Genomic DNA, 27411 nt, shown 5'->3' with positions numbered 1-27411 from the left:
TTGCTCCCAGGGCTCCGCAGGATTTCGCGAATTGCGGTCGCGCAGGGGCGGAGCGGAGTCCGGGCCCGGCTGAGGGGAAAGCGCGCAGGCGCAGTGATAACGAGAGCATTTACCTGTGCTGGAGAGGGCGGTGCTAAGCCCGGGAGCGCGGCCGGAGGCGGGGCGAGCGCGATGGCGTCACGTGCACGCCGCCGCACACTGCGAGGAAGCGGCGGCGGGGGAGGCGGAGGAGGTTCTCGGACCAGCGACTTCAGAACCGCATTGGAGAGAGGCGAGCTGTCGGAGTGGGGCGGGCCTATCGGCCCTATCAGTGCCCCCTGGCCGTCCCCGCCCCTCCCTCAACCAACCCCGCAACCGCGTAGGTGAGGTACCACCTGCTCCCCACTCCCTTGCTTCCGCCGATTGTGTGGAGTTGGGGGCCACCACCTGCTGGCCCAGCGACCTTGGGCGTGGCCTGCCTTAGTCTGGGCCACAGGGCCGCGTCAGGCTCCCAGGGCTTCAGACGTCGGGGTCCGGGCCCCTGCCGGCGCTGAGGTGCTTCACCCCTCCTGGACTCCCGCCTCGCGCCGCCCTGGGTCCTTTCGGCCTGCGGGGGTTTTGGTGGCCCCTCTGTCAGCCCGTCCCCCGCCGTTAGATTGCATCCCCTTGCCTGGACTGGCTTTTGTTGCTGTGCGCCGAGGTCCCGCCCCCTTGTTTTTGCTTAGCGTTTGGGCAGGACTTTGAAATGAGGAAAGAGGGTGAGCGTTTCCTGTGGCTATCCAGAGAAGGGAGATGGGGCGTTACGGAAGGTGACTGCCTCGCAGGGTTCAAAGGGGGGGAGGGGGCAGAAGGGAGGATAGTGGGTAGGGATGGTCCAGGAAGTTGTCGGGAACAAAAGGGCGAGGGAAGGGTTAGGGAATGGGGCGGCGCAGGAGAAAGCACTGGGCAGTTAATTTACTCATTATGCGCCCACTGTGTGCAGAAACAGTGGTGAATGGCAGACGTAGTCCTTTAACTGGTGGAGCTCAAAATTAAGAGGGGCAGCCTGGGAAGAAAGCGGGGAGTGTCACTTTGCTGTGATAAATGCTGTTAGGCTGAGTACATAATCCTTTGGGAGCATTGGGGAGGTGTCCTAGTCCGAACTGGAGGTGTTGGCAAAGATTTCTCAGAGCAAGGGAGTGATATTTAAGCCAAATACTGGAAGGAATAGTAGGAATTAACCAGGTAAAGAGTGGGAGAAAAATATTTCAGGACATCAATCCTCTTGAGACTCCAGGTTACCTCCCTTCAGCAACCATGTGTGCTTGGTCTTTACAGTTTGCTTGGTCTTTACAGTTTATACTCTTTAATGGGTGTGTGGGGAAAAAGAACATTAGATAGAGAGTCGGAAGAGCAGGATTTTATATCTGGGTAATTCATTTCACCTTGTAGAATGTTAGTTTCCTCTGTGAAATGGACATTCCACCTGTAGTCCTGCCTACCTCACAGGTTGATTGTGGGCACCACATGAAATAATGCAAGTAGAATTGTGTGGGGCATTGGAAGTGTGATGGAAATATCAGGAATTAATTATGGTTGCAGGATGCAGTCATCAGAACGTGAGCCTGAGGCCAGCCCCAGCGTGATGCCTGAGGCTCCCCCGGAGTCTCCACCAGCCCCTGCCAAATCCCCTGCGTTTGATCTTTTCAACTTGGTTCTGTCCTACAAGAGGCTGGAGATCTACCTTGAACCTCTGAAGGACGCAGGTGACGGTGTCCGGTACTTGCTCAGGTACAGACTTTGTAGAGTTTCTCTGACCTTCTGGGTCTCCTGCTCTGTAGTTGCACCGGCTGTTTAGGCAGTAGCTGGGCTGTCCTTTCTGCCCTAGTGAAGGTCCATTGGGCCTCTGGGCTTATTCCAGGCCCATCCTGTGTCTCAGGCCCAGCCCAGGAGAGGCAGGCACTGGGAACCATCTGGCCTTTCACCAGGGTTTCTTCTTTGTGGTTGAATAATCTTATACCTCAGGATTTCGAGCTAACCTTGAACATTGGGCCTTCTATATCTAGAGCATGCTTTTTTCCTCCTTCCAATATTAGCTTAATTAATATTAAAATTAGAAAATAATTTTGAATGTAAGTTAAAGAAATACAAATACCTATGAATAAGTAGGTACTATTTTCACGAATCCTTTAGGATTATAGGTCTCAAATTTTTTTGTTCCTATTCTGCTTTGATTTTCATCCTACATAATTTTCTTTTTCTTCTTTCAGCTCATTTTATATCTTATATTAAAGTATTTTAAATTACAGATATGTGCCATTTCACTCTCTAAATACTTCTCTTTGTTTCAAAATAAGGACTTTTTTTCATAATCAAAGTAACATCATAGCTAACAAAAATAACAATAATTCCATGATATCTCCCTGTATCCAATTCATACTCAGATTTCCTCAGTTGTCCCAAGAATGTCATTTACAATTTTTTTTGACCAATGAGGTTCCAGTCCAGACTATACATTCTCTGTGGTTAGTAAGTCTCTTAAGTCTTCTCAGTCTAATGTGGTTTCTTCTTTTATAAAACTGACTTGCTGAAGAGACTCGGCTCACTGTTCTGGAGAACTTCCTATACAGATATGTCTGGTTGCTTCTTCATGGTGCAAACTGCAAGTTAGATTTAAAGATTGGATTGAATTTAAATTAAAAAAAAATTTTTTTTTACAAAGGTCATGTGTTTTTAATATTGCATCTCAGTGGGAGTCCATAAAACCTGGCTGTCTTAAAGAACAGGCGTTCTAACCCTGGAGCCTGTGAAATGGGCTTTAGGGGCTTTAGAAGCTCCTGAAACAATGAAAATTATATGTAGGCACACATATAGATTTCTAGGAAGAAGCTTCTAATTTTATCAGATTCTCATAAAGGATCTTCAACCCTCTAAGATGCTCAGGAGAGACAGGTAGGGAAAAATGGAAAAAAAAAATGATAACGAGAGACAGGTAGGAGGCAGAGTGAGTGGAGTGGGGTTAACCTCTAAGGGTGCTGTTGAATAATCATTCTTACCTTAGTGTGGAAATAGTGGGAGGTTTATTTTTAACTTTCTGACCAAAGCCCTAATTTTTCTTATTCTTTCCAGAGCCCCTTTACTTTATGGCATTATCTCTGGAGATGAGCTACTCAGTGTTCCAGAGCAATATTCTCTACTGTTAGATCACTGTACTCTTGGTGCAAGTGATAGTGAGACAGTATGAGGAGGAGTTCATTTTATAATCCCACCATGAACTATCTGAAATGAACTTCAGTCTCCTCTAGGGGAGGAGTTGGCTCTGGAGAGCAAGGGGCTGTGCTCTCTGGTGTTTTCCACTATGCGTGCGGATGTACGCATGTATGAGTGCAGAAGTATGTATGTATGTATGTATGTATGTATGTGTACGTGTGTTTTGCCCTTTTTTGGCAAAATGCAGAAGTTCAGTATATCTTGCCATTCTTTTGTGCCTATTAGTGCTTCTTAGCACTAATGTGTTAGGGTTTTTTCCTTTTATGAAATTAGAAATCTGAGGATGTGGTGGGATTGATGGAGGAGATGCATTGGGCTTAAAAAGCCCTTAGGAGCTTGTGGTCTCCATGCCACTGGGAGACAGAGCACTGGTTTGTGAAAGTGGCTGTCAGATTAGTTTGTGCATTTGATTGTTCTTTTCTTAGTAAAGAGGATTTGACTTGGAAAAGGGACTTAATCTTGAGCTGTGTCTGTTAGGTCTGAAGCCTAGATCTGCAGGTAGATTTTTATTTACATTTATTTATTTATTGAAAGTGGAAGGGAGGGAGGGAGGGAGAGAGAGAGAAAGAAAGAGAAATGTCTGTGTGCGAGAGACACATTGATCAGTTACATCCCTCATGTGCCCCAACCAGGGCAGGGATTGAACCTGCAACCCAGGTATGTGCCCTTTAACCTGGAATCCAACCCTTGACCCTCTGATGTGTGGGCTGATGCTTTAACCACTTAGCACACCGGCCAGGGCTGCAGTAGATTTTTAAAAGACTCCTCTTTTCTGGGATTAGCTATTCTAGTAGGTAGGCCTCCATGTCCAAAATGTCAGTGAAGACAGATAGAATGGGAGAGGGTTTAAAATGAATGATTTCAGTGGCTATGTGATGCTTTTATTTCTGAAATGGGATTGGTTTTAGACCTGACTTTTAATTTGCTTTTATCCTGGTAGCTGCCTCTAGATGGTTGGTGGCCTAATTAGGGTGGGTACAGTTGGAATGTGTTGAATTTTAAGAAACAGGCAGAGAGAGAGGTCATTCATTCCCTTGCTATAACTGTTAAGAAATAAAAGCAGCACACATTTCAGTTTACCTCATTTAGTAACTCTGAAATACTCCAATTAGAGCAAAAAAAAAAAAAAATACATTAAAGTTCTGAATACATTGCTTGCCAGCAACTTACTTGTTTATTTTTCTGTTTGTTTTTCTCCTCTGATGGCTGACCTTACTGACGCTGTTCTTTAGACTGTACGTGTCAGTGGCTTCATTATTACATCTGTGCTCTTTTTTCCCTGTAAAATGTCTTTTATCAGGGACTAAGCCAGCAGTATTTGCTTGTCCTTAGCAGCCTGAGTCTCTGGTCTTCTCTCTTTGAAGGCTTCTGCTTTTCCATTGGGTGGTGATGATGGGAGCTGGGTCTGTGCTTTCATCTGGTCCTGTTTACTTAGGGCATGTTTGTGAAGAGAATGCTACACCCTGGTTTTGCCTTCATTTTTTAATATATTAAAAATATTTTCCTCTTTTTCTATTAATGTATGTTTAAAGCAAACTCAAAATTGCAGAAATAGGAGAAAGTTATAAATGGGGTCAGAGAAATCCTTTATATTTTGTTCTCTTGATTTCTGTATTAGATGAATCTTGTGCAGTGAATATATGTTCTTATGAAACTGGAAAAATATGTATCTTGATAAAAATAAAGGAAAATTTTAGAGAAGAATGTTTGTCATTGTTACCTTTTAAAGAGACTAGAACCTTATAAAACAGAGGATAAACTGTATTAACTAGATATTTTGTTGTTTTTTGTTTTTTGAGTGCCTCAGGGTTGGGTAGATGTGCACAAACAACTGTCAACAAATGATTGTTGGCACCAATTCAGTGCCAACAGGAATCTCCAATTTGGGGTACAGTGAAGAAGGAAACTTTAGGGCAAAACAGCTCAATTATGATACAGCACAGTTGTGAAAACCGCAGGCTGTGAGGTGGACCTGGGGCCAGGCTCCTCTCTGGCTAGACAGCTCTGCCTGCTCTTCGCTGGTCTGCTTGGCTCTGCTGCGCTCCACGCCAGCCTGCTTTGCCCTGCGCTAGTCTGGTCCACTCTGCTCTGGTCTGCCCTGCTCTAGTCTGCTCTTCTCGGCTCGGCTCTGTTCTGTTCCAGTATGCTCGGGCCTGTGTTGGTCTGCTCCACTGTGCTCCAGTGAACATCTTCAGTGTTTCAGCTCCAGCCAGGGAAAGAAGTCTTAGGTAGAAAGGGAAAGTGCACTCCTAACTAGGTTTCTTAATAGATAATATTATGAACGTTTTCTGTTCCTGGGAGAAAGTGCTACAGATATTGTAGTCCTAAGAGGATACCTTTTCTCACCCCAGGGTCTAATATGTGACTTTAACTCCTCTCCCAGGCGCCTGTCCAAGTGAGAGACCCAGTTTTCATTTCTCCTTGACACCCTGAACTACAGGCCCTTCTCCTGCTCCTGGTTTTAATGTCTCACCTGTGCTGGCTCAGTCCCCCTTCCCACTTGGAGGAGCGACTGAGTGGACTTGAGTGACTAGAACTCTCTATGTTGTAGGTGGCAGACGCCTTTGTGTTCCTTGCTGACCTGCCTGGGCCTCAACGTCTTGTTCCTCACTTTGAATGAGGGTAAGAACTGCTTCCAGGGACCAGGGTTTTTTTTTTTTTTTTTTTTTTTTGGTGAGTAAATGGGAGGAATTCTGAAAAGCAGCCCCGTGTGAAGGAGCCACACTGGTCTTGCCCTGGAGTTGGCCTTCTTGTATGTCTGCATGATGTTAGAACACAAGTTCTCGAGAGACACATGCTGGGCTAGAATCCTGGCTGGGCTCGGGGTGTGACCTAACACCTAATTTTCCTTATATTTAAAGGGAGAATAACAGTGCTTTTCTCAGAGTGTGGTTGTAGGGAGTGAGAGTATCTATGTATAACACTTAGCTCAGTGCCTCACACAGATAAGCAGCCAGTACTTTATAGTAGTTCCCCCTTATCCACAGTTGTGCTTTCCATGGTTTCAGTTGTTTGCTGTCAACCTACAGTGTGCTAGCATAGGTTTTAAAAATATTTTCAAAAATATTAAATGGGAAAGTTCAGAAATAAGCAATTTATAAATTTTAAATTTGAGGGGCCAATCTGAGTAGCCTGATGGAATCTCTCACCATCCCACTCTGTCTCTCCTGGGATGGAAGTCATCCCTTTGTTCAGTGTCTCCTCTTTGTATATGCTGCCTGTCACGTTGTAGACCTCTTGGTGATCAGATTGACTATCACGGTGTTGCTGCACGTACCCCCTCCCCTTTTTTAAACTAAGTAATGGCCCCAAAGCTCAAGAGTAGTGATGCTGGCAATTTGGATATGTCAAAGAAGCTGTAAAGAGCTTCCTTTAAATGAAAAGGTGGAAGTTCTTGACTTAAAGAAAGAAAAAATATTGTGTGCTGAGGTTGCTAAACTTTACAGTAAGAATGAATCTTCTGTCTGTGAAATTGCCTAATTTATAAACTAAACTTTATCATAGGTATGTATGTATAGGAAAAACAGTGTATGTAGGAATCAGTAAGATCCACGGGTTTAGGTATCCACTGGGACTTGGATCATATCCCTGCAGGTAAGGAGGTCTTCTGTATTGCTATTATTATTATTGTTTTTTCTTGACTGAATGCTTATTCTAGTTTGGTTTCCAAGCTGATTCTGGGGTCATTTGGGGCATGACATGGGGTGAGGGGATCAGGAAGGTGAGCTGATGAGGATTTTTGCCACATCTGTTGATTTTTTTCTGGCTCAGCAAATGATCCCAGTGGGGGTTGCCAGGCACCACCACCAGTGAGGGGTCTAGTGTGAAGCCTTTGAGTAGATGTGTGGACAGGTGGGTGGCTGTATGGGTCCTGGGTAGTGATGTCTCCTGGGGACCTATTGTGATAAGGTGTGCGGTGAACCAGCCCTTTCTCTTGTGGTAATTGGCAGATGGCTGCAAAAAAAAAAAAAAAAAAAAGCTGAATCCCTCAGGGGAAATGAGCGAAGGACCTGGCATAGATTGTTTTTAGGCGCTGGGTCCTTTACTCATATATTCATTCTTCTGTTGAATCCCCATTTCTCAAGTCTCCTTTGTTTCCTATGGAGAGATGGACTCGGTGGTTTGAAAATAAACCCATTTCGCCCTGGCTGGTTTGGCTCAGCGGTTAGAGCATCGGCCTGTGGTCCAGAGAGACCCGGGTTCGGTTCCCGCTAAGGGCATGCATCTTGGTTGCAGTTTGTCCCCGACCCTGGTTGGGTCTACGGGTGGCAGCCACTAGATGTGTGCCTTTCACGTGGATGTTTCTCTCTCTCCCTCCCACTCTATCTAAACAAAAGATGGAAAAATGTCCTCGGGTGAGGATAAAAAAAGAAAAAGAAAAAAAAAACCCATTTCACCTAAGAAAGACCTCCTATTATTTCTCAGTGGGGCTCTCCTCTGCCTGATTGAAATGCAAATATCATTCCCAGGCTGTTAGGTTTTTCTGAACATATTTCCAAAATAAATCAGATGATATTTTTTCTGTGCCCAATGCTCCATTAGCCTGCCTTGGGGTACCCAAGTTCCTTTGGATTTTCTCTCAGCTTCACCGTTTTTCAGTCCACAGTAGTCTGGGGTATCCTAAAAGCCAAAGGAAAGGTTTCCAATTTGCCCCAGTTGGCCCAAAGGTCAGAATACAGTTATCAGGAGCCCCCCAGTGGCCAGACTCCAGACACGAGCCACCTACTGTATGCCTGCGTGGGTTTTTTAATATGAAAAACATGGGTTTGGTGCTATAACAGTGACCAGATAGACAAAATCCCAGCCCTCAATAGTCTACATTTGTGGGAGAGACAGCAACCATATCTATAATCTGTCCTGTAGTAAGTTCAGTGAAGTAAAATAAAACTGAGGTGAGGGCTGGACACTGTTTCCTGTGGAGTGATCAGAGAAGGCCTCTCAGGCAGAGTCCTGGAGGAGATGAGGGAGCAAGCATGTGGAGGGTGAGCGAGACTCCGGATCCTTGCTCTACCTGTTTACTTACAGTATTGTTGATCCCACAGGTGCATGGTACTCTGTGGGTGCCCTGGTGATTTCAGTGCCCGCTCTTCTGGGCTACCTGCAGGAAGTTTGCCGGGCACGGCTGCCCGAGTCTGAGCTGATGCGGAGGAAATACCATAGCGTGAGGCAGGAGGACCTGCAGAGAGTTCGCCTGTCTCGCCCCGAGGCTGTGGCTGAGGTGAAGAGCTTGTGAGTATGGAAGGGGCCAGGGAGGTGAGGGACATTCACAGTAAAACCTTCCACCACACTGAGTGTGCCAGACATTGTATTAGGTAAACCACAGATGTAATTTCCTTTTATCTTTTTAACAGTTCTGGGAGTTAGCTGCTATTATTATGTTTCATTTATGGGTGAGGAGAAGGGCTTTCAAAGCTAGAATCTGATCGAGCTGGGATGAGAATCCAGATCCAGCTGGTTTCACAGTTTGTGTTCTTTCCACTAGAGACAGTTTAGGGTGTTGACTTAGCATGTGCACCCAGGAGCCACTGCCTGGGTTCAAGTCCTAGTTCTTTCATTACTTACTGTGTGGTACTGGGCAAGTCGCTCAGCTTTCCTGTGCCTCCAGTTCTTAAATGAGGTAATAATAGGCTTACGTCACAGGTGGTTGTGAAGATTAAACGAGTGTCTAGTACCCAGGAAGTGTTCAGTAAATGTTAGTCATCATCACTGCACTATGGAGACACTTCTTAAATGTGACAGAGCTGGTACTTCTGAGGAAGCACCTTAAGACTGTCAAATAATATTAACATAACTTCAGTGGCAGCTGCCATTTAGTGAGTCCTCCCTGAACTGGGCTTTCTTGACATATAGCAGGGTTCTCATCCCTCCCGGGGCAGCGGAGGCATCTGTGGAGCTTCCAAAAAACAGTTGGAAGTCCCCCACCTTCCCCCCAACCTCCCTCGCCCTTCCCTGGCGAAACTCTGAGTCAGTTATCTGGAGTGGGGCCTGAGTGTCTGGGGTTTAAAAAAATATATTTTACTTTGAGGTGATTTTAAGCTAAAGACAACTGGAATGTATAGTTTCAGTCTTTATTAGGATATAGATTGTAGTTAGTAAACCTGTATATGACTTATTCAAGTGAGGTTGTGAAAGAAAAAAACCAAATAAACAAAACCTTACAGAACAGTTGCAAGAATAACAAAGAACTCTCACGTGCCCTTTACTCAGAACAGTTATCAACATTTTGTCACATTGACTGCATCTTTCTTCTTCACGCTATTTTCTTCTTTCTGAACCAGTTGAAATTAAGTTGCAAACATCATGCCTGTCTTCCCCAGATACTTCAGTGTGTATTTTCTAAGAACAAGGACATTCTTTTATATAGCCTTAGTCCTGTAATCAAAATTAGGAAAATTTACCTTGATAACATTAACATTAGTATTATTATTAAATATAGAGTTCATAGTCAAATTTTACCAGTTGTGTTAATAAAGTATTTTTTTTTTTTTTTTTTTATCCTCACCCAAGGACACTTTTCCACTTTTTGTTCAGATAGAGTAGGAGGGAGAGAGAGAGGAAGAGAGAGAGAGAGAGAGAGAGAGAAACATCGATGTGAAAGGGACACATCGAGTGGCTGCCACCCACACAACCCAACCAGGGCAGGGGACAGACTGCAACTGTGGTACATGCCCCTAGCGGGAACTGAACCTGGGTCTCTCTGGACCACAGGCTGATACTCTAACCGCTGAGCCAAACCAGCCAGGGCAATAAAATCTTTTATGTAAATTTCCCCTGATCCAGGATCCAATCCAGAATCACACATTGCATTTACCCTTTTTTTTTTTTGGTCCTCACCCGAGGACATTTTTTCATTTTTTGTTCAGATAGAGTGGAAAGGAGAGAGAGGAAGAGAGAGAGAGAAACATCGACATGAAAGAGACACATCAAGTGGCTGCCACCTGCATGACCCCACCATAGGAAGGAGAGAGAGGAAGAGAGAGAGAGAGAAACATCGACATGAAAGAGACACATTGAGTGGCTGCCTCCTGCACGACTCAACCAGGGCCGGGGACAAACTGCAACTGAGGTACATGCCCTTAGCGGGAACTGAACCCCGGTGTCTCTGGACCGCAGGCCGATGCTCTAACCGCTGAGCCAAACCAGCCAGGGCACGACCTTGGCTTTTTAAAAATAGAACAAGCTTATTATTTTGTAGGATTTCCCTCAGTTTGGGGTTGTTTGGTTCCTCATGATTAGATCCAGGCTGTGGGTTGTTGGCAGGAAATGACAGGTGACATGGTATCCTTGTCGGTGCATCACTTCAGGAGTACACGATATCAGTCTGTCTCGATATGGGAGATACTAACTTTGATCCCTTGGTTAAGGTTTCTCCATGGTAAGATGACCCTTTTACTTTTTAGAGTTAGTAATCTGAGGGGGGTACACAAGTAAACACCTTGTTCTTCATCAAACATTTACCCACTACTTTTAAATTCATTGATGGGTCTTGGCTTTACCAATTTATTCCCATTATGATTACAAAGGTGATTTTCTAATTGTCATTATTAGCTGGCATTCTACTGTAATTCTAATTTATTATCAATATGAATTCAACATTTTTTTTAATCCTCACCTGAGGATATTCCTCCATTTATCTTCAGATAGAGTGTGAGGGAGAGAGGGGACTGGGGGAAAGAGAAAGAGAAAGAAACATTGATGTGAGAGAGACACATTGGTTGGTTGCCTCCCTCACAACCCTGACCAGGGCTGGGAACCGAACCAAACCAAGGTACATGCCCTTGACTGGAACTGAACCTGAGACTCTTGTCTATGGGCTAACGCTCTAACTGCTGAGCCAAACCAGCCAGGGCTGAATGCAAGATTTTAAAATTTAATTCAGTGAGTCATAATTTATTACTGTCATTATTTATTCTGATCTCAAATTGTCCTAGATTTGGCCAGTAGGATCACTTTTGAACTGGCCCCTGTGTTGTTTTGCTCTGCCCCCATCTTTTTTTTTTTAATGTTTTTTTCTTTGATTTTAGAGGAAGGGAGAGGAAGAGAGAGAGAGAGAGAGAAACATGGATGAGAGAGAACATCAATTGGACTCCTCCTGCATACCCCTCACTGGGGATTTGGCCCATAACCTGGGCATGTGCCCTGACCGGGAATCAAAACAGAGACTTCTTGGTGCGTGGGTCGACACTCAACCACTGAGCAACACCAGCCGACCCCATCTTTTTTGAGTGCTTTCTTACTTTATGGGACAATAGGATGTTCAGATTGGTTTTATACTTTCCCTGCTCTAGCTGTAGAATCAGTCATTTCTCCAAGGAGCATTTCAGAAACCAAGATCTGAATGCTCATTGTACAAGCTTGTGCTCATTGCTTCTGGGATATATCTATTTAAAAAAAAAAACCTCTCCAAGTGAGTCTGCCTTACATACCAACTGGAGACACATTGACCTATCTACCTCCTGTCATTTATCCTCACAGCTCTAGTGTATCTGTGAGGTGGCTACCCTGATCCTCATTTTATAGAGGAGAACGGCAGCCCACTTAAGTAAAGGTAAGTGACTGGCCTTCTAACAATAGGTAGAAAGAGACCAAAGCAGGAACTTCATACTGTTTCCACCTCAGTGGGGATTCCAAAAGGAGGACTAAAATGTATGAATGTTCTCCCGAGTTCTCTGGCCCCTCCCGAGGGTTTGGAGAGATCGGCCACCCCTAGCCAGCTGGGCTTGTGAAATCTTAGGCTCTGCTGGCTCAGAGCTCTGTCAGGCCCCTTGGGTGAGTGGGGCAGGGGGAGTGGCTCACAGAAGCCCTTTGTGTCTGCAGCTTGATCCAGCTGGAGGCCTTCCTGCGCCACCTGTGCTGCACCTGTGAAGCTGTCTACCGAGTGCTACGCTGGGAGAACCCCACCGTGTCCTCGCAGTGAGTGGCCCCTCTGCTCCCACTACCACTGTGCTAGAGGAAGTTGCAAAGTGAGCTGCCTTGAGGGCACCAGTGCCCCTAGCTCAGGGGATGAGAGCCCCTGAGGCTCTTGTGTGCAGACTTGCATGTAGGCTTGTAGGTGGGAATGCACTTCTTTTGTGTTTGGTAAAAATATTTTAATAATAGAAAAAGAACTTGCCATGTAATCTCCCACCCCAGTATAGCGGCTGATATCATGTTTAGATTGACCTGTAGAGTTTGTCATATGCATATACTCTGTAGCCTCACAGTGTATGTGAGATTCCCTTTTTTTTCTTTTTCACTTACCATTATATATCATAAATGGTTTTCTTTAATTTTTTTTATCCTCACCTGAGAACATGTCTCCATTTTTTTGTTCAGATAGAGTGGGAGGGGGAGAGAGGAATACAGAGAGAGAGAGAGAGAGAGAGAGAGAAACATCGACGTGAAAGGGACACATCGAGTGGCCATCTCCTGCATGACTCCAACCAGGGCCGGGGATGAATTGCAACCGAGGTACGTGCCCTTGACTGGAATTGAGCATGTGACTCGTTGGTCTGCAGGCTGACGCTCTAACCACTGAGCAAAACCGGCCAGGGCTTCTTTTCCTTTTTTTGAATATGTTTTTATTGCCTGGCTGGTGTGGCTCAGTGGTTGAGCGTCAACCCATGCATCAGGGGGTCGCCAGTTCAATTCCCAGTCAGGGCACATGCCCAGGCTGTGGGCCTGATCCCCGCTGGGGAGCATGCAGTAGGCGGCCAGTCGATGTTCTCTCATCATCGGTATTTCTGCCTCTCCCTTCTCTTTCCTCTGTCTCTCAATAAAGAAAAAAATTAAATATGTTTTTATTGATTTTTTTTTAGAGAGAGAGGAAGGGAGAGAGAGATAGAAACATCGATGTGAGAGGAAAACATCAATCAGCTGCCTCCTGCATGCCCCCTGTTGGGGACGGAGTCTGCAACCCCAGCATGTGCCCGACCAGGAATCGAACCAGGACATCTCAGTCCATGGGACGACACTCAGTCTACTGAGCTACACTGACTAGGCATAAATGGTTTTCTTTTTTTTTTTTCTTTTTCTTTATCCTCACCCGAGGACATTTTTCCATTTTTTGTTCAGATAGAGCAGGAGGGAGAGAGAGGAAGAGAGACAGAGAGAAACATCGATGTGAAGGGACACATCGAGTGGCTGCCACCCGCACGACCAACCAGGGCCGGGGACAAACTGCAACCAAGGTACGTGCCCTTAGCGGGAATCGAACCCGGGTCTCTCTGTACCGCAGGCCGACGCTCCAACCGCTGAGCCAAACCAGCCAGGGCATAAATGGTTTTCTTTGTTGCTGCATGGCTTTTGGAATTATTGTAATACCAGATTAATATCGATGGTGAATATACTATGATTTATGGAACCATTCTGTTACACATTTAGTCAATTTTAACTTTTATTACTAACCCTGTAAGGCAGTGGTTCTCAACCTTCCTAATGCCACGACCCTTAAATACAGTTCCTCATGTTGTATGTGGGCGTATCTGCATGTGGGCGGACCTGCCGGGAGATGGATAGAAGAGCCGTATCTCAGTTCTTAAGACCATGGGAAATATGTGTTTTCTGATGGTCTTAGGTGACCCCTGTGACAGGGTCGTTCGACCCCCAAAGGGGTTGTGACCCACAGGTTGAGAACCGCTGTAAAGGTTTAGCTTTAATTTTTTGAAAAAATTTTCTGCCCTGGCCAGTTTGACTCAGCAGTTAGAGTGTCGGCCTGAGGACCAATGAGTCGTGGGTTCAATTCTGGTCAAGGGCATGTACCTCCGTTGTGGTTCATCTCCGGCTCTGGTCAGGTCGTGTAGAAGGCAACCAGTCAATGTGGCTCATCACATCGATGTTTCTTTCTGTCTCTTGCTCTCTCCCTCCCTCTCACTGTGTCTGATGATAAATGGAAAAATATCCTCAGGCGAGGAATAAAAAATATATATTTTTTTCTTAGAATAAATTCAAGGATGAAACTATGGATACCATGAAAAGAATGTCCTTTAGGCCCTTTATGTATAAATAATACTGATAACTAGTAGTTATTTAGTTTTCCCCTTGTGCCAGGCCCTTGCTCAACACTTCCCATGTATTATCTTACTTTTCATAGTAACTCTAGGTGGTAGGCACTTTTTAATCCCTACTTTACCCGTGAAGGAAGTAACACTCAGAGAACCAAGGGATTTGCTTAAGGCAGTGGTTCTCAACCTTCCTAATGTCGCAACCCTTTAATACAGTTCCTCATGTTGTGGTGACCCCCAACCATAAAATTATTTTTGTTGCTACTTCATAACTGTAATTTTGCTACTGTTATGTCTTAGGTGACCCCTGTGAAAGGGTCGTTCGACCCTCAAAGGGGTTGCGACCCACAGGTTGAGAACCTCTGGCCCAAGGGCACACAGTGAGAAGTGGCAAAGCTGGACTCAAAGCTAAGTTTGTCTTATTCTCGACTGTCAGAGTCGAGAGCCTGAGGAGTGATGAGCGTTGAACCCATTTATGTGGCCCCTGCCTCAGTCACCACGGTGGCCTCACCGTCTCCGTTGTTAGCAATCAGTGACTTGTTGGTAGTTGTAAAGCCTTCCACCTCACTTTATTGTCCACTTGTTTGATTAGCAGATCTTGTCAGTTTATTAACTTCCCAGAACTATTTCTTTCCCGACCCCTATATGGTGTGCCCCAAATTAGTTCCTTCTGATCTTATGAATTCCTGATCCTGTGGTTCCTCTGTCGATCCAGGTTCTATGGGGCTCTTCTGGGCACGGTTTGCATGCTGTATCTGCTGCCGCTGTGTTGGGTCCTTGCCCTTTTAAACAGCACACTCTTTCTAGGGAATGTGGAGTTCTTCCGAGGTAAGCCCTGGAGAGCCTGACAGGTGGGCTCCTTGTTTATCTGTCTCCATAGCCGATCATCTGTTTGCTATTCCTTCCACAAGGGGGCAGCACCACACTAGGAGGGCTCTCCTGGGCTCTGCCTCTCTCAGATGTTACTTGGAACACTGGGGAGGCTGCTGTTGTAGGGGTCCCTCTGCCTTTCTGAGGCAGGTAAACCAATGCTTACGTGGTATAGTGGCTTCTGGGAGGTGTGGGAGGGATGTTTTTCCAGTGCTGCCACCCAACTCCTGGGATGCAATCCCCTGGAGTTGCTGCCACACCTTGTGTGATCCCAGAGTCCCCATCTGCCATCTGGCTTCTAAAGCAATGAGGCAGTCTGGAGGGGCCCTGAGTTACAGATGTTTGGGCCTGAACATGTGTTTGACTGATTGCTATATTTGCTTTCCTTGCTGTGGTTGGGTAATTAATTACAGAATACCTAATTTATTGAGCACTTACTACATTTAATCTCTATCGCAATCTCATAGTGTAGGTGGTGGTATCTCTGCTTTGTTTATGAGGCTTAGATTAGGTGACTTGTTCAGAATTAGGAGGGTGAGTCTTTCCTGTATTAGAGAGTGAGATGCTGGAGAAAGAAGCAACCAGCAGCAGAAATGGATACCCCTAAAATAGCACTCATTCATGCTGTTTGTTCTGTCTCCCATCCCACTCTCCTTGCCCTGGGTAGTGGTGTCTGAGTACAGGGCATCTCTGCAGCGGCGGATGCAACCCAGCCAGGATGAGGGTGCCTTCCAGAGCCCAGCGCCCCCGGATGCTGGGGGGAAGGGCATTCTGCCAGACTGCACGCCTGTACCCACACCCACAGAGGTGAGCACCCCCTACTGTCAGGACAGAGCCTCCTGTGGGCTGGTTCTGGCACCTTCCTGTTAGCAGCTGCTCATACCACATAGCTCCTGGGCTGCCCTCTATGTGGTTCCTATTTCTTCCCAGGCCTCATCCCCTCTGAGGTGCTTAATAATAATAATTGTAATAGTAATGGCCACTCTGTGCTTTATCGAGTAGTTATTCTGCTGTTCCAAATACTCTGTAGATATTAACCCTGTGAGGAGTGGGCTGTTTCTGAGGATGAGACTGTCTCCTTTGCAGAGGAGAAGGTTGAGCACAGAGCAGCTGCCGGAGGGCGGTGTTGCAGGACTCGGACCAGGCCCTGTAGCTCTAGAGCCCATGCCCTCAGCCACTGTGCTGTGCAGCCACTGTGGGCCCGTCATGGTCTCGGTCCCCTCCCTGTCCCTGCTGGGCCAGGAGTGCGTCTTTTCTGTGACTTCCTTCTTTCTTGCAGTTGTTCCATTTCCCCGGGGCTGGAACAGAAGTTTTGGGAAACCTGGGTGCTGGCTCAGGGGAGATGGCCTCTGCCTCAGGGGCCAGGGCTGCTATCGCTCTCCTTTGTAATCAATTCTCTCTTTCCAGGACCTCACGCCAGGCAGTGTGGAGGAGGCCGAGGAGGCCGAGCCTGATGAGGAGTTTAAAGATGCGATTGAGGTGGGTGGCCCTTCCCTAGCACCCTCTACTGACCAGGCCAGAAGTTGGGTGGTCCTGGAGCTGTGCGGCTTCTCACATCCCAAGTCTGGATTTTAAAAATCCTCTTATATTCAAGTAAGAATCTGAAACTTGCTCTGAGCTAGTACTCACTGGATGAAAGGGAACCCCTGAGCTTCTGCTTGTCCTGTTGCTGATCTAGTGATTTGTCCTCGCTGCCCAGGGCAGGGATGGCTTTGGGAGCCTCTGGGGAGTGCCCTGCTGGGCATTGGCTGCAGACTGTGGACTTGTCACCTTGGGTGTGGGGAAGGCAGATTTGGGGTAGGGCACTGTGTTGGGTCTCCGACTGCTCTTATGCAGAATGAGGTCTGAAAGATGCTCCTTTGGGGGTCAGGGAAGGGAGGTTGGAGAAAGTGGTTGCGTGGCCAAGCGCTAGGTCAGAGAAAGTTAAATAGTCTTTCTGACTTTAAGACAGTGGTTCAAGCTGACAGTTTGCAGTGTTTTATTTGGAATACAACCTTAAACTTTTTTTAAGACAGTATTTAAAAGTGGAGAGATTTCAGTGAAAACCCTGGATTTTCAATTTTTCAGAAGCTCTGATAGTCCTGAGTCTGTAATGGTCCATGTAGCTGAGGAGCGACTGTCCTCTTTAGAAAAGTCACACAGTCCCCATCTCTCCTTGTGTTCCCCAGTCACTGAGTCCTATGGCAGTTGTCATTTGGTCACATTTGTGCTATTGTTTTCTTACAGTAGGAAATACTTTCTCCTTGTGTCTCTGTAAAGTGGGAAATTGAGATATAAGTGCCTTTCACCCAGCCCACCCACTTTTACATCAGCACGACCCATGTAGGCATTTACTTTTCAACTGCTGAAAGGTTTCTCAGACGCTGACGTACGAAGTAGACTCTGAATGGGGGTGGTGGTGATGGTGGGGAGTATGTAGAGCAGCAGCTTTCAAGCATTTCTGCCCATAAGCCACGGAAAGGCACACACGGACATCCCGACCCAGTTCACACTCAGGTCGGTAATATGTGTAAAGCTTAACTGAGACAAGTTTCCTAAAAAATATGTCGTAAGGGATCTTTTCTTTCCTGTTCTATTCTATTCTGTTAAAATAATGACCCACTTAATTAATGTCACCCAGTTTGACCAGTACACAGCATCGCCCAAGCTTATTTGATGTTGGAATCCTTTTATGGGGGCCTCTGTTAATGTCACCCTTTGAGACATGCTTAGACAGAACTTGGAGTAGCAGTTTAGTGTTTCCTTTTGCTTGGGGACTCCCTCATAGCAGCTTCCTTCTTCTTGCTATCTCTCTGTTTTCTTTCTTCTCCCCTGCACCTTGGGAACAGGAGACCCACCTGGTGGTGCTGGTAAGGAGGATCCTTGATGAGGTGGGCAGGGGCTGGGCAGGGGGAGGGTGGGCAAGCCAGCTGTCACACCTTGTGGGGTCCACTGTGCCGGGATGCCTCTGCGTGCGGCCTTGGAGCTCTGCCACAGGTGGGCAGGACTGGAAGGAGCTGTTCCCACAGGAGGATGATGAGGGTGCCCCGTGCCCAGTAGAGGATGAGCTGGCCCTGCATGACAACGGGTTCCTGAGCAAGAATGAAGTGCTGCGCAGCAAGGTGTCGCGGCTCACAGAGCGGCTCCGCAAGCGGTACCCCACTAACAACTTTGGTATGGCCAGGACACGGGGACGGGGAGGGGGCGCCATGGCCGCAGGGCCAAACTCTTGGCATTGGGGGTACTGGTTTGTGACAAGAGTGAGGAGTACAGTGGTGTCCATGGGATCCTGGGAAGGTATTAAACACACAGCCGGATTGTTGAGAGAGTGAGTTGTGGGTTCCTCGTCCCTCTGTACTGACCGTTAGCTTGTGGGAAGATAGGAATTCTGTTCGCTGGACTGCAGAGAGAGGTGTGACCCTGAGATGCAGGGCCTCAGAAAGCAGTGTAGCATGATGGCTGAGAACAGAGCATGGCGTCTGAGTGTGGGTGCGACTCCCAGCTCCACTGGGTGTCCTTGAGCAAATTATTTAACTTTTCCATGCCTCAGTTTCCCCTTCTGTAAAAGGAGGATAGTAGTTCTTATCTCACAGAGTTGTTTTGGAACTCAAATAAGATAATGCTTAGTAAGTGCTAGCACAGTACTGGCTGGTTCATAGTCGGTGCTTAATAAGGGGCACTGTTAATATGAGAGGCCCTGGTCCATCCTGCAGGTGCCTCGGAGCCTGTCTGGATCTTTCCTATCTAGGTGGAAGCAAATGGTGTCTTCTCTGGGCATGATAGAGCCCTGAGGTCCCTTCTCCCCAGCCAAGTTCATAGATTGGCTAGTCCTTTTTCACTGGGAGTGAGGGTGGGTCAAGGAAGGCAGCTTTGGAGAAGGGTGGACTTGACTGGTAGTACAGCTTGGAATCCTGTTTCAGAGCAGGAGCTATGCCAGATAGAGTTATGCTGAAGCCTAGAGAGAGGGTGACTTGGGGTTCACCTTGGTCCTGAAGAAGAGCCCTATTTCTGCCTGGTGTCAGCTGCCAGGGAGGAGGATGGGTCGCTGTGCTCTCTGTTCTGGTGGGAGTGACTTCTAGGCTCTGTGACCTAGGAGAAGCCCCTGGGACTTATCTTGAGGAATTTGACCCAGGACATCCAGGGGCTGCCTTCCTGCCCCTGCAGCAAGCAGCTCTCGGGATTAGTGGTCCTGGACGAGCTGTTTCTTTCTTCTGTGTGAATGCCCCGTCATTCACGGTCCCTCTCCTGTACGGAGGACGATCGCTGACTTCTCTGGAGCACTCGGTTCAGTGCACTGCTTTGTGAGTCCTGATGGTAGATGTGTCAGGAGCAGGCAGTTCTCATGGGCTTAGAAGTTTCAAATGACACTACATGAGAATTAATACTTTAACTCTGACAAATGACTCATTTATGTCTGGATTTTAAGTAAAGGTCCTAGATGTTCCCATTTTACAGGATAGTAACCTGAGGTGAAAAGAGGGATTTGTCCAGAGTCTTCAGCCAGTTAATGGTTGAGCTGTGACTCAAATCCAGGTCACCTGATCTGGCTCCTGTGTTCTTTCTCATTCATCCTCCTCCCTTTGTCCCTGGTTTTATGTCTTGTCATTTCTGCATTTGGTTTTGGTTCAGACAATCCCTGCCAGGATGGGCGAGGGCCTTCCGGGTTCCTGCGAGATGGCAAGGACAGGGCACACTTCTTCCCCTCCAGTCCCCTCTCAGTCCCCGCCTCCCAGACCTTCCGGGTTCCTGCGAGATGGCAAGGACAGGGCACACTTCTTCCCCTCCAGCCCCCTCTCAGTTCCCGCCTCCCAGACCTTCCGGGTTCCTGCGAGATGGCAAGGACAGGGCACACTTCTTCCCCTCCAGTCCCTCTCAGTTCCCGCCTCCCAGACCTTCCGGGTTCCTGCGAGATGGCAAGGACAGGGCACACTTCTTCCCCTCCAGCCCCCTCTCAGTCCCCGCCTCCCAGACCTTCCGGGTTCCTGCGAGATGGCAAGGACAGGGCACACTTCTTCCCCTCCAGTCCCCTCTCAGTCCCCGCCTCCCAGACCTTCCGGGTTCCTGCGAGATGGCAAGGACAGGGCACACTTCTTCCCCTCCAGTCCCCTCTCAGTCCCCGCCTCCCAGACCTTCCGGGTTCCTGCGAGATGGCAAGGACAGGGCACACTTCTTCCCCTCCAGTCCCCTCTCAGTCCCCGCCTCCCAGACCTTCCGGGTTCCTGCGAGATGGCAAGGACAGGGCACACTTCTTCCCCTCCAGCCCCCTCTCAGTTCCCGCCTCCCAGACCTTCCGGGTTCCTGCGAGATGGCAAGGACAGGGCACACTTCTTCCCCTCCAGTCCCTCTCAGTTCCCGCCTCCCAGACCTTCCGGGTTCCTGCGAGATGGCAAGGACAGGGCACACTTCTTCCCCTCCAGTCCCTCTCAGTTCCCGCCTCCCAGACCTTCCGGGTTCCTGCGAGATGGCAAGGACAGGGCACACTTCTTCCCCTCCAGTCCCTCTCAGTTCCCGCCTCCCAGACCTTCCGGGTTCCTGCGAGATGGCAAGGACAGGGCACACTTCTTCCCCTCCAGTCCCTCTCAGTTCCCGCCTCCCAGACCTTCCGGGTTCCTGCGAGATGGCAAGGACAGGGCACACTTCTTCCCCTCCAGTCCCCTCTCAGTTCCCGCCTCCCAGACCTTCCGGGTTCCTGCGAGATGGCAAGGACAGGGCACACTTCTTCCCCTCCAGTCCCTCTCAGTTCCCGCCTCCCAGACCTTCCGGGTTCCTGCGAGATGGCAAGGACAGGGCACACTTCTTCCCCTCCAGTCCCCTCTCAGTCCCCGCCTCCCAGACCTTCCGGGTTCCTGCGAGATGGCAAGGACAGGGCACACTTCTTCCCCTCCAGCCCCCTCTCAGTCCCCGCCTCCCAGACCTTCCGGGTTCCTGCGAGATGGCAAGGACAGGGCACACTTCTTCCCCTCCAGTCCCTCTCAGTTCCCGCCTCCCAGACCTTCCGGGTTCCTGCGAGATGGCAAGGACAGGGCACACTTCTTCCCCTCCAGTCCCCTCTCAGTCCCCGCCTCCCAGACCTTCCAGGTTCCTGCGAGATGGCAAGGACAGGGCACACTTCTTCCCCTCCAGTCCCCTCTCAGTTCCTGCCTCCCAGACCTTCCGGGTTCCTGCGAGATGGCAAGGACAGGGCACACTTCTTCCCCTCCAGTCCCCTTTCAGTCCCCGCCTCCCAGACCTTCCGGGTTCCTGCGAGATGGCAAGGACAGGGCACACTTCTTCCCCTCCAGTCCCCTTTCAGTCCCCGCCTCCCAGACCTTCCGGGTTCCTGCGAGATGGCAAGGACAGGGCACACTTCTTCCCCTCCAGTCCCTCTCAGTTCCCGCCTCCCAGACCTTCCGGGTTCCTGCGAGATGGCAAGGACAGGGCACACTTCTTCCCCTCCAGTCCCCTCTCAGTTCCTGCCTCCCAGACCTTCCGGGTTCCTGCGAGATGGCAAGGACAGGGCACACTCTTCCCCTCCCAGACCTCTCAGTGTCCCTTCCTGGAGATGTCCTCAAGCTCCTTGCTGTGAGGGCAGGTGTGCCAGCTCTGCTCCGGGGTCTGGCTCCTGCAGGCCAAGGGGCCATTCTATTCCAGCTGCCAGTGGATGAAGGGGTGCACGGGAGGAGTGAGGACAGGCTGCTCAGGAGCTTCTCTGGCCTCCAAGTGGGAGAGTCCTGGTGGAAAGGCCCCCTCTGTCCTGGAGGCTCCATTCCATCTTAGGCTCCTCCCTACTGGATTGCCCCTGAGGCATCATCACAGGGTGAGTCAGGACCTATACTGAGAGTAGGGGCAGGAAGGGTTGGTAGATGTTGGAAGGGAACAGGGGTGCTCTCCTCCTCCATACACTTGCCTGAGCCGGTGCTTGGCCCAGGACTTCATTCATTCCTGTGGCCCATGTCAAGAATCTGCATACATGGGCCAGAGTGTCAGTCTTTGAGCGGCTCATTTCTGCAGTCCCATACCCTTGCCCCCTTGCTAAGGAGAGGCAGAGGCAGGTTGCCTGCCCGATTCTTAGCGTTGGGGAGAGTTGGGCAACCTGTTTTCTGGTTTGGCACCACCAGCCAGCAGCTGCTGTGCGCTTCCCTCTCCTTTCCTCTGCTGGGGCCACGAGCTGACTGACAGCGACAGCACTGACCTTATTCGGGTTTCTCCTTGCTCTGGCTGGGGCCTTTCTTTCCTTGAGTGCAGGGAGTAACCCTTAGCAAGAGCTTCAGGAGATTCTGGCTGGACAGAGGAAGGGGCCACATGTAGGTGCCATATAGCTTTGGGGTCTTTGTGTGAAGGTGAGACAGGTGGTCCAGGAGGCACAGCGGTGCTCCCTGAAGCTGATAATTGGTCTGGCCATATCACAGGGGGCCTTTGGGCCCCAAGTTCTGGAAATCTCCTCCAGTGGCCTTATCCCCTCCCAAGTTTTTCTAGGACCCAAGTCAGCTTCCTTCTGTGCCTACAGGGCCCTCTGGTCCCCTTTTGGGAACAACCTCTTGCCTACTGTGGACCCTGCCTTCCCTCCCCTGGCTCGGTCCCCCTGCCTCCATGGAGAGATCAGCACTGAACTGTAGTCAGGACTCCTGGGCGCAGCCCTCAGATCCTCCTTGGTTCTCGTCAGGGTGTGCTTTTGCTTCTAGAGCCTGTTGAAGTTGTAGGGCCCATCGTGGCCCTTCCTCTCCTCAGATCGCGTTTGCCCTCATCCGTTTGATTCTCTTCCTTCACCTTCATGCACCTTCATCAGACTGTCCTTGTCGCAGCCCACCTTTTCCATCTGTAATTTCCAGGAGCATGGGTGGGAGGTGCGTACAGCCTCCTTGCCTTGACATAGCCTCTGAAAGAATAACTTGTCCCCTCCCTTCCATCCTTCCTCTCTTCTTACGCTGTCCTTCCCCCTCCCAGCCATTTTCCGAGCTGCCATCGACTGAAGCTTTGTCACCTTGTGGTCTCTGGTTGTTTAGGCAGCATCTGCCTCCCAGCTCTGTCTTGCACATCCTGCCTGCCACTCTGCACTTGCATCTCTTGCCCTGCATGTCTTCTCGGGAGGTGCCTGCTTCTGAGCTTCTCTCCTGAGTCTTCAGGTGACAGAAAGCAGGGTCTGGGGCTCTAGGAGGTACCCGTGGTGGAGTGTGTGTGAGGGCACAACGGAAGGGGTTGTGTCAGGCAGGTTTCATTTGAGGTTGTTGGAGTTGCCTCGTCTGAGGGATGCCTGTCGTCAGGCCCCTCAGCTTGGTGTGGTTTCCACAGGGAGATTCTGCTGGATGCTCTTCTCTTTCAGCCGGACCTACAGGTGGGGCTTCTAAGCCCAGGAGGGTATGGGGACTGGCAGCTATATACAGTTTGGAGATCAGTTCCTTCCTTCTGTCTCTGGGTCTGGACTTGGTTCCCTTGCTCACTGCTCCCAGCCAAGGAGCCTGGGCTGGGCTGGAGTCCTGAGGGTCCCCATTTAGAAGATCCAGGAACGGGTGAGAGTTGAGAGGCCCAGGCTAGGTCAAAGCTGAGCTGCTGTCTTTTTCCAGGGAGCTGTACGGGCTGCTCAGCCACCTTCTCAGTGCTGAAGAAGAGGGTAAGTCTCCTTGAGGGTGCCCTGTCGGGTCTCAGTCCTGTCCCACCTGGGCACCTCCCCAGTCCCACAGTAGTCCCAGGTTCCTTGGGTGGGATCACTGGGTAGACAGGAGAGGAGCTGGGGGCTCCAGGTACCTGGGGCGGGGGGTGCATCTGATATTGACCTTGGCACTTGTCCTCAGCGAAGCTGCAGTAACTGTGGAAACAGCTTCTGCTCCCGGTGCTGCTCCTTCAAGGTGCCCAAGGCTTCCATGGGCGCCACAGGTGAGTGGTGCACAGAGCTGGGGGGCAGGGCAGTGGGTGGGCTTGGCTGGTTCCCACCTCCTCAGAGGAGGCGTGCTTGTGGGATAGGAGTGAGGGGTCACTGATAGGTCTGGCCCATAGTAACTTCTCCTCCATCACCCTTTAACAAACAAAAACCTGAAATATTTGATGCATGCATGCATGCAAAAAAGATATATCTCAGTTATGAAGCATAATCATGAATGCCTGTGACCGCTCCACTGAAGTTAAACACAGAGCAGTGTCGGCCACACCACCGGGGCTCCCCGTGCCACGCCTGCCTTCCCCGGGGAGACCGCCGCCCTGCAGTTCTTTCTTTTTCTCATTACCTTGGTAATACTTTTGACAAAAGAAAGAAGAATGCCTTTTCCTTCTATAAAAGCTGTACATATGAATTGTCAACGAAACGTACGGCTGAGCAACAGGAAGAGCCCCCGTGCACATAGGCTGCTGCTAATGCCCAGTCCGGGAGGGAGCATGCTTCACCTTGTTCCTCGTAACGTTGCAGGGAGACATTACAGGCGCTCTGTTTTTCCTTCTGGTAATGAAAGTAGCCCATGCTTATACTAGATGTTTTGGAAATTACTAGACAGAAGAAGTAGGAAGAGAAAAATGATCCTGTAATCTTACCACCCAGAGATAACCACTGTTAAAACATTTTGGAAATTTTTCTTCTAGGACTTTATTTAAAAAATATTTTTAAAGGTGTTGAGCTGGTGGCAAAATAATTTCTAATGCATAGAATACCTGGAAGAGGCCTGCTGTTGGCATGGTCACTCCCAGAGCCCCTGGTTCCCATGAACAGAGAAGTCTCCAAGGGCAGGCTAGTGAGTTGGTTCAGCAAGGGTGTGGGCTGGGCAGTGGGTGGTCTGTGGGGTTTGGGGGCTAGGGAAGTGGTTCTAGTAGTTGGGGCCATGAGCCAAAGGGCATGAGGAAATGTCTCACCCAATTCTTCCTTCTTTTCAGCCCCTGAAGCCCAGAGAGAGACTGTGTTTGTGTGTGCCTCGTGTAACCAGACCTTGAGCAAGTGAGAAGAGGGGACAGGATGCAAGCAGGCTCCAGTCCCTGGGTCAGCAGTAGATCCCACTCTCCCTACCCCTCGCCCCATGTGGCGTGTGCTGGGCAAATGTGGCCCAAATGCTAGGTAGGCTTCCCCTCTCTGCCCTTGCTGTCTCTAGTCGGGTTCTGGAGCTGTTCCCCACTTCTGTGGATAGTTAGTATGGCTGCTCTTAAACCCCTGGGGGCGTCTGGCATGTTTGCCTTACTCTGTCCCAGGCTTAGTAGATTTAGGGTTAGGCAGGGGATTTGCGCTAGAGGGCAGCAGAGAGCCACACCTGGTCTCAATTAGGGTCTCTGGGGATCAGGGCCTCGCTCCAAAGCTGGGAATATTCTGAGACTGGAGATCAGAAACTGGGGAAAGAGATATTCTCCTGCTAGGTACTGGGCCAAGCCCTTTGCCCCTGAGAGTCTGCAGAAGGGCTTGGGAGGGCCATGCCCCAAGTCTGCTGTTTGTCCCTCCAGGCATCAGGATCTCATTGTACCCACCAGAGGGTGTGGCCTGGGCTAACAAGACCAAAAGTATTTCTAGAAACAGGGTTGAAGTCCCCAAGTTCCCCCAGAGGAGGATGTGTCTAGGAGGGCCTGGCAGAGTCCTTAGTATTTATTAACTGGAGCAAAACGTAGGGAGCCCCTGCAGCTCAAAGGACCTCAGCCCCACCTTGCAGAAACCTTGACTTGTAGAATCTTAGTCCACATGCTGCCCTGGTGCCCTCAGCCCTGATGGATAGATGCCAGGCACTCAGATCACTTCTCCCGCTGCTCAGAGCCTCGGGCACCCGTCCTCTGGCTCAGAGCTACATTTCCCCTTCCCAGCCCCTTGCCCCATGGAGTATGAGACCAGGCGAACAGAGCAGAGGTCTTGAAGCCTTTGACCCTTGGGGGCCTGGGAAGTGTGTGATTTTGCTGAGCTGGGTCCTAAGTTCCAGGACTGGACAGTCTCAGTTATGGGACAAGGCCACTTGGGGTCCCCATCTTCTCTCCAGCAGTTTCATATTCCCTTGTATACTCTTCAGGGCTCTGTGTCTCTAAGCCATGAGCGGGCTCAGGCACCCCTACCTTCCCCTGGAGCCTTTTTGAAGTATTTATTTATTTATTGTATGGTTCCTGGGAACATGTGGCACAAGGAATGGACCGAGGAGGATGGGGGCTTCTCCTGCTTTAGGATGCTACCCTGGAGTCTTGGGCTGCCTGGGACTCAGAGCCCATAGGTGGTGATGTTTCTATACCCTAAGCAGGGGCCCTGGAGGCAGATTGGGGAGACAAGGACCATCCTAGGCCAGTTTTCTTGCCAGGCCAACCAGTCTAGCCAGGGCTGGGAAGACAGGGTTCTGCTCCCGGCCAGTGAGGTGCAAGTCTCTGGGGAACCAGGCAGGTCTTGGTGTATCCCCTTTCTCGGGCTCCCTTTTCCTGTTCAGAGATGAGAGTTAAGTGTCCTGTGCTTTATTACACTGGAGAGGAACAAAAGGACTTTTGTGTATGTGGAAAATTATCAATAAAAAGGCCTCATGTGTCTTAAGTTTTTGACCTGGTCCTTGCACTCACCTTCTCTCTACAGATGGAGAGCTGGACCCCCCAGTGCTGGCTGAGTTTGCAGGCCGAGGCTGTGCCTGCAGCACAGGGCTGGATGGGCGTGGAGGCTGAAGTTGGGGTGTGAGCCGGGGCAAAGGGAGGAAAGCCTTGCACACGGCAGGCTCAGCACATGTTTGTTGGATTGACTTGAAGCTCTGTCTTGTGACCAAATTGTGGGGCTGGGCTTGGTTGGTACCAGAATTCAGTAAACTCTAAGCAATGCAGGCTTTAGAATGGAAAGATTTTAGCTAATCTCTCTGAGGAAGCAAAAAAGGATCTACTAGCCGGAAAGAGGAGTGGCTGTGAGATGGGGGAGAAGCAGCTCTCCCAGAGTGGGGCTGGGGCTGTGGACTGGCTGCCAGGCCCTGTTGTAAGTGCTTCACATACACTGTTTAGTTGAACCCTCACAGTGCCCTCTGAAGCAGGTGCTGGACTTCTCCCCATTTCACAGGAAAGGAAACTGAGGCCCAGGGAAGCTAAGCAGTGGCTGTGAAAGGCTCAGCACGGCACTGTGCAGACCAGGGCTGGATAGGAGCTGTGTCTTCTGGACGGTAGGCCTGGGGAAGTGAGGGAGTGAGCGCAAGACCCACCCTCAGGGAGGAGGTTAGGTGGCAGCCCCCTGTATGTGCACTCGGACGGAGGTGCCAGGGTGTCCTCGAAGCATGCTGCGGCCTTGGTCTGGTCTAGGTGGGATTCTACAAAGCTCGGGAAATTCACCCAGTGTGGAGGAGCCCCAGCAGCTCCAGAGGGGTCCTGAGAGGCAAGGAAGCAGCCAGGACCTTGTCCTGACAGTTTATACAGATGAGCATGTTCACTTTAAAAAGTATCAAGGCAGCCCTGGCTGGTGTGGTTCAGT

General features: G+C 49.5%; 1 protein-coding gene across 6 annotated transcripts; it reads left to right on the top strand.

The window, feature by feature from the left end:
* The first annotated feature begins 204 nt into the window (after positions 1 to 204).
* ZFYVE27 (zinc finger FYVE-type containing 27) lies at positions 205 to 26519 on the top strand. Of its 6 annotated transcripts, none has more exons than XM_036264669.1 (13): positions 205 to 362; positions 1561 to 1749; positions 5780 to 5850; positions 8271 to 8457; positions 12046 to 12141; positions 14926 to 15038; positions 15748 to 15887; positions 16488 to 16559; positions 17909 to 17929; positions 18089 to 18233; positions 23600 to 23646; positions 23828 to 23909; positions 24894 to 26518. In XM_036264669.1, the coding sequence occupies exons 2-13, from the start codon at positions 1562 to 1564 to the stop codon at positions 24956 to 24958; spliced, it is 1227 nt and encodes a 408-aa protein (XP_036120562.1). In that variant the 5' UTR covers positions 205 to 362; position 1561; the 3' UTR covers positions 24959 to 26518. The 6 variants fall into 6 exon arrangements, with proteins under 6 accessions (XP_036120562.1, XP_036120564.1, XP_036120561.1 ...); XM_036264671.1 differs by lacking the exon at positions 205 to 362 and adding an exon at positions 607 to 737 and having other exon boundaries at positions 24894 to 26519; XM_036264668.1 differs by lacking the exon at positions 205 to 362 and adding an exon at positions 744 to 788 and having other exon boundaries at positions 24894 to 26519.
* The last annotated feature ends 892 nt before the right edge of the window (positions 26520 to 27411 follow it).

Source organism: Molossus molossus, unplaced genomic scaffold, assembly GCF_014108415.1.
Source record: "Molossus molossus isolate mMolMol1 unplaced genomic scaffold, mMolMol1.p scaffold_m16_p_17, whole genome shotgun sequence".
Taxonomy (NCBI): domain Eukaryota; kingdom Metazoa; phylum Chordata; class Mammalia; order Chiroptera; family Molossidae; genus Molossus; species Molossus molossus.
The sequence above is the reverse complement of the archived record's forward strand: the minus strand, read 5'-3'. Positions and strand labels throughout refer to the sequence as shown.